Source organism: Lactuca virosa, chromosome 5 (genome assembly GCF_052849685.1).
Source record: "Lactuca virosa cultivar CGN04683 chromosome 5, Lactuca_virosa_CGN04683_v6, whole genome shotgun sequence".
NCBI classification, from domain to species: Eukaryota; Viridiplantae; Streptophyta; class Magnoliopsida; order Asterales; family Asteraceae; genus Lactuca; species Lactuca virosa.
Window position 1 is genome coordinate 427,129,305 of NC_136430.1, and position 7,118 is coordinate 427,136,422.

General features: G+C 37.1%; 1 protein-coding gene across 1 annotated transcript; it reads left to right on the forward strand.

Moving 5' to 3' along the window:
- Nucleotides 1–4,628: 4,628 nt before the first annotated feature.
- On the forward strand, nt 4,629–6,479 carry LOC145112945 (E3 ubiquitin-protein ligase RDUF2-like). The gene has a single exon (XM_079049055.1). It carries the CDS (start codon nt 4,889–4,891, stop codon nt 6,044–6,046), a length of 1,158 nt encoding a protein of 385 aa, XP_078905181.1. The 5' UTR covers nt 4,629–4,888; the 3' UTR covers nt 6,047–6,479.
- Nucleotides 6,480–7,118: the final 639 nt, after the last annotated feature.

A 7,118-nucleotide genomic window follows, 5' to 3' on the forward strand; every position in this document is an offset into this window, starting at 1 on the left:
GAGAGATTTGTTTTTAAAATTGTCAAAAACGAACACAGTGCTACATGCCAGAAAATCCTCTATTTTTTTTAAACTTTTTTTGTAGCCTTCAAAGGTAAAAGAAACTTTCAGTAGCAAGAAATGAAAATGCTGAACTTAAAAGAACTGAAAAGATGCAATCGCAAGAAATGAAAAACCTGAGACACTGGTTTGTAGTTTGATAATCTCATATACATGTTGGGATTTCTTTCACCGTTTTCATTATTTGTCTATAAAGAGTACATCATTTCTTTTTATTGAATGTGTAGTGGGTATATTGATAACAGACATACCGACCATAGAAAGTAGCAACAAGATGGACCAGGTGAATATGACGGTGGAAACGGTGGTGGAGGCCGACACTGTAAATAATCATTTTCTTCAATACTACCTCAGGCGCTAGGTTTGGAGTACAGTGATATTAGCATTGGTAGACGAAGGTGGAGGTGGGATAGGATAATAGCGGCATTTGTAATCCGTGTGTTATAATTTGGTATTGCACCTGTAGCATGAGATAATCAAAATTAGATATGCATTTGATTAAAAAAAATTATTTTGCTGTGACCATCAACCTATAAAATCATACAAAAGAAATATGTGGTTAAAAACCCATTAATCAACGCAAATGAGCATAGACAGTCAATTTCCCCAAATTTTCCCATCCATCGACAACCAATTTCATATGCAGTGAAGAAAAACACTGGTGAAAAACACACACGATTTTTTTGGCATTTGCTAATGTGGTGCGAGAGCAAAGACAACCTGCTGGTGTAGTTCTTCGATGGTGGTCGGGGAGAAAACAGGAATGAGAAAAGTTAGTGGTGGGGTTGGTGCTAGGGTAAAGACATACATAAAGTCTGTTTGTGACAATTGAAAGCATAAGCAAGCAAAAGCAGATGCCGACGATCGAAAATGGAGAAGAATTTTCATCTAAGACGTCGTCGGTGGAGAAAAAGTGAAGCCGAAGACCAGCGAGCAACCTTCACACATAAATTCGTACTCACATCAGGAACCAAATGAACCACATATATCCACAAATGAGAATCTAAAATCAAAAGTTACAACCTCATTGATGACTCATCCATTTGAAGGAGCGTATGAGAGAATACGCGAGAGGGGTGAAATCTTAGTCTCTCAAATCGAAAGTTAAACCCTAGCTCCATCCCTCTTATCTCTCTTTCGATATACATAGTTTAATCGACACACCGAAATAGAAATACCAATACCGTGAGAAGGAACGATCAAACTGAAGGAATCAGTTTCTTTGGTAAGTATACTTGGTCGCCTTGATAAGGCGGTGGAGAAGAGGAGTCACAGAGACCTTAGCATAAGAGCATACCACGTGTCTAAAAGGGCAAAATCGACCAACAAAAAATTAAAGCCATGAACTAAACTTGTCAATCCCATAAAATATTTTGACCAAAGTGTAAACCACGAAAAATTTACTCTTCCTAAGGTATGTACAAAAACTTCTTAGATCATAGAAGAAAGTACATTGGATAGAGTATAAGGCTAAGGGGTGTCGTGCGGATATCACCGCCCGTAGTATGACGTGTATCTCTTTACCGGCGCTGAACACCGCCCCGCGTCTTGTTTTACACCGCCGATGAAGTGCCGGTGGTGAGATATTACCGATGGAGAAAAATTAAAAAAAAATGAACGTTGTATTTTTTTTTGCCCGTTTTTTTTGACCGTTGCTGCATTTATTCTTTTTTTTTTCAATTTTCCTTCTTTACCACTATATATATATATATATATATATATATATATATATATATATATATATATATATATATATATAACCATAAACCAAAACATATTCACTCAAACCCACTGTATTATTTCTAAAAAATCATCTCATAAAAATAGCAAATCCATTAGAAAATTGTAAGTTGTTGCTGACCGTTGGTCAGACTGTTATGAAATAATGGGAAGTGATTATGGATACGGTACAAGAAGAAGAAGAAAGAAGAAGAGGAAATCCAACCTAGGACGCGGAAGATGCTTCTCAGAGATCGTTGGGATGCACACACCCGTCTAATGGCACACTATTTTGATGAAAATTCTGTTTATGGGGAACACCGATTTCGACATCGATTCCAAATGGAAAAACATTTATTTCTTCGTATAGTTGGTAACGTTACTAACATTTCCGAATATATTAGACAACGCCAAGATGTAAGAGGTGCGGATGAGTTTTCAAAAATACAAAAATGCGCAGTTGCGGTTCGTCAATTAGCTTACGGTTTTGTTTCTGGTTTATAGGACAAATATTTTCAAATGTCTGAGCGTGTAGCTAGGGACAATTTAGATGAGTTTTGCAGATGCGTTGTCACTATTTACGGTCCAAGGTATTTGCGTAAACCCACTTTTACCGACGTTCTATCATTATATGCTCATCATGCTAGTGTTCATGGCTTTCCTGGTATGCTTGGAAGTTTGGTTTGTCTTCATTGGGCTTGGGGTAGTTATCCTAATGCATGGCAAGGGCAATTTACACGGGGTGATAAGGGTCACCCGACAGTCATACTTGAAGTTGTTGCGTCACATGATCTTTGGATTTAGCATGCTTTTTTTGGTGCTCCCGGTTCAAACAACGATATTAATGTTTTAGACATGTCGCCCATATTCAATGGGTTTTGTGATGGGTCCGCACCTAACTGTCCATTTCAAGTGAATGGAACGACGTACGATTATGGGTATTATATTGCTGATGGTATTTACTCTGAATTTGTTGTGTTTGTGAAAACGCTAACATGTCCAGGTGATCCCAATCGCATAAAGTATAAAACGTACCAAGAAAAGGCTAGGAAGGATGTGGAACGAGCATTTGGAGTCCTCAAGAAGCGTTGGCGCATACTACAACATCCGGCTCGTCCTCGAAGTGTGGACAAGCTCGCTTGTATTATGTATGTGTGTATCATTTTACATAATATGATTTTGGAAGACGAGCATAAAATAATTTGTCAGTTTCAACCAAATGACAATGCATCCTCAGGTGCATCATCTAGTGCGCCAATACCGTCTGGTTCCATCCCATGACATGCAAGAAGAAGGGCGATACGTGATAATCAAAACACCACGAGTTTCGCAACGATTTGGCGGAACACATATATCGGGTTAATGAAATTGATTTAAATCAGCCAATTGACAATGATATCGGTGAATATTCGGACTGAAATATTTTATTATGTTAGTTAATGTAATTTTCGTTTTATGATTGTTAAATCAAATGTAATGTTTTCAATTTATGAAATGTTATGTTAGTTCAATTAATATTTAATTTTAAGTTTTATGTAATTATTTATATTTTTGAATTAAAAAAAATGTTCGTAGGCACCACACCCTACCTCGTAGGTAAAAAATCTAAAAAATGTAAAATCCTATGTGGCGCTTAGGTGTCAGCCTTTTACCATTGGTAAAAAAAGCACCACACCCCTTAGCCTAAGAGGTTGTGAATGACACTTGAATGGCAATGATGCATTATTTAAACCCAAATGTGTCTTTATATATATATATATATATATATATATATATATATATATATATATATATATATATATATATATATTACTCACTCAATAAACTACAAATTATATTGTATAATTTTCTATCATTGCTTTTAACTTTTGATTTGGTTTTTGTTGAATAATCTTATACTTTGGACAATCAATCAATGAAAGGTTTTTATTGTATAACTTGGTTTGATTTTTGCATATATAATTATTAGGGTAGTTTTAGTAAGATTGATGATTCTGCAAAGTGTTGGTTTATACTTATTGGCCAAAAGCTCATGAATATATATATATATATATATATATATATATATATATATATATATATATATAATAAACTACTCATAAATTGTTCCATCTATGTGAACTACTAGACTTGAACCCTTGACCTCAAAGAAAGAGAACAACATCGGATACCGCTGGGCTAAAAACGCTTTGGTAAAAGCTCATGAATATTAGTGTTCATTTTTTCAAAATTAGGATATTAAGTTATAATATGCTTTATAGTTATTGGGCAAAAGGTCATGAATATTAGTTGTAAACTTGTAATGTGATAAGTTGGCACTCTATTTTTCCCTCTCTTCCAATAAGTCCATGATGTTGTTGGATATTTTTGGTTCTTGATTTCACATTTGATTGAACGCGCACATGAAACATTGATCAATTTTTTCATTCATATCTCTAATAGTTAAAATATTTTCTAGAGTTGTCACATATTATGTTGGTCTTGCAAATTTTTAGATCTTTTACTTTTTATGAAACACTATGGAAGAAAGTAAAAAACGTAGAGGTACATGAAAATTTTCTATATTTTAGAATTTAATAGCTTAGGGCCTAATTTAGTCAATTGAACAGGACCTATAGAATGTCGGGGCCGACCCTAAGTTTACCGTGACTAAATAAATATCTAATTCTATCTTAACAGATAAAATGAGAATTTAAAAACTTATAATACATCAAAAAGCCGATGATTAAATAAAGACGGAACCAAAAGTTTATGGGGTTACGATATCATAAACCTAAATGTTATTTTATTTTTTCTAAAAATTGACATTGATTTAAATAAAATGTTATCGCACAAATATAAATACATACGCGGTATGAAATTAACATTAGGAGTTGCGCCCGGAACTTGGACCAATAAACCGCATCATCACGCCTGTCTGTATTCCAAAAGCAGAGCCTTTTTGAACCAATTCATATTTTATCCCCTCCCAGAATCTCATCCTCTTAACATTTCTGATTTGTTTTCTTCTTGATTCACCGGATCTGACAAATTGAATCGTTACCTACTAGTCAACTAGCTGGTTTTAGGTTATCATCTATTTTTTTTTTGCCTTGTCTTCGTGAAGAATATGTCGAGGACGACGGCGGCGTCTTATTGGTGTTACCGATGCACGCGCTTCGTCAGAGTATCGGCGGAAGACACCGTTTTATGTCCACACTGTGAGGGAGGATTCGTGGAAGCCGTGGAAGCCAGCGAGCCTCCACCGCTGGGTACACGCCGGCGGTTTCCTGCCACGGCGATGTACATGCTTGGAAACAACGATCGATCAGATCTACGCTCCCGGCGTGGTGCTCGGCGTAACAACGGGGACAGGTCTCCTTTCAATCCGGTCATCGTTCTTCGTGGTCCTGCGGAGGGTAACGGGGCTGTGGAGGATTCGGGGGTTGGAGAGAGAGGTTTTGAGTTGTACTACGACGACGGAGCAGGTTCGGGTCTACAACCGTTGCCGCCGACGATGTCGGAGTTTCTAATGGGGTCAGGGTTTGCCCGATTGCTCGATCAGTTGTCTCAGATCGAGATGAACGGGTTAGGTCGGACAGGGCATCGTCCGGCTTCAAAAGCAGCTATTGAATCGATGCCGACGATCGAGATCTCAGAGGTACACGTTAGCACGGAATCACACTGTGCTGTTTGCAAAGAAGCGTTCGTGATCAGCGCTGAAGCTCGTGAGATGCCATGTAAACACATCTATCACTCCGATTGTATCCTCCCATGGCTTACTCTCCGAAACTCGTGCCCGGTTTGCCGGCACGAACTCCCAACGGATTCAACAGATTCAAATTCCAGCAATCTAGAACGCTCTGAACCAACCGAGGAAGAATCATCAGCAGTTGGATTAACGATATGGAGATTACCTGGTGGCGGATTTGCAGTTGGGAGGTTTTCTGGCGGTAGAAGAGCCGGCGTCGGCGGCGGTGAGAGGGAGCTTCCTGTTGTATACACGGAAATGGACGGTGGATTTAACAATAATTCTGGTACTCCAAGGAGGATTATGTGGGAATCAAGTAGGAACAGTGCTGGTGGAGAAAGTGGGATAGGAAGAGCTTTCCGCAACATGTTCTCGTTTTTTGGGAGGCTACGGCCATCTTCAAATTCAACCACCAACTCCGGTGGTGCATCATTGGCTAGAAGCCGGAGTTTGTCTAGTTCCGTTTTCGGTAGAATGACCAGGAGAAGAAGTAGAACTTGGATTTTAGACGAACAGAATGGTATGTCCAGATGGTAAATTCCAGGTTTAGAATCAGTCTTCAGTATCATAGCTTATTTTAGATGGATCTTGTTCCAAAACAATGGAATTTGAGTACCATGGGAATCGATAATGGAGTCAAAGTTCATTTAAATTGGATCTTCTGTTTAAAGCATTCAAATTCGAGGTTAAAAACATGTAAATAAATTGGGTTCCAGATTGAGATCTTTCATTCTTGATGGATTCAAGCTGGAGAAAAATAGCCAATCGAGTCCAAGAACTTGATGAATCGATGCAAAGAGAGGTTAGTCTTTTGCTACAAAATCTAAATTAAGGGCGTTTCGTTTTAAAACAAAAAAACAAACACGCCTCTAGATTTCCTTTCGTTCTCTGTAGATTTTGTAATTCGTTTAATTTAAGTTCATTTCTGTTCTACATTAACACATCATCATCATCATCTCAATTTCATTCAGTTTCTTGCAATTTTTTCTGACAATTTAATGCTCTGATAATTGAATTGAAACGAGTACACTACAAGTCCAAGCTCTCATTCATTACAGATGTCATAAAATGTACTTGTTGCAGGTTAAAGATTGTGACACTACCTAAAGTTGCTGAATTTTGCGACCCATTTTCTGTTCCCAAGTAAATCGAATTAAACACATAAACTATTTCCACTTCATTTACGTATAATAAAAACAAAAGAAAAAAGGTAGCTGATTATCGTTTATCAAGAAACAGCGAAGAAATTAGCTTTTCTGTGACTTTTATTTGTTTTTTTTCCAATTATTTACACATTCTGTTATTTATTTTCTTCATTGAAATCACATCAATTGAAAAGATGTGATGTTTTTGTCTGATTCGTTTAGGTATACAGATACTTTTATCTTAAAACTGTTGGGTCGCATTTCCCACTGACTAGACAAATACTCATACATGAGGCATTGAGAACATTTACCCATTTAGGCTCATATTTTGAGTGCTTTATATGGTAAATGTTTAAATAATAACCATTGGTAAAAATAGTTCAACTGAAACTCGATAATCAATAATGCAAAACATATGTAAATTTAATGGTCCCATGTTACTCGGGTTACCCGTAGAGTCTAGT

Bases quoted from the DNA above. Each gene is read 5' to 3' on its own strand.
- LOC145112945 (XM_079049055.1), top strand. From the start codon at position 4,889: ATGTCGAGGACGACGGCGGCGTCTTATTGGTGTTACCGATGCACGCGC.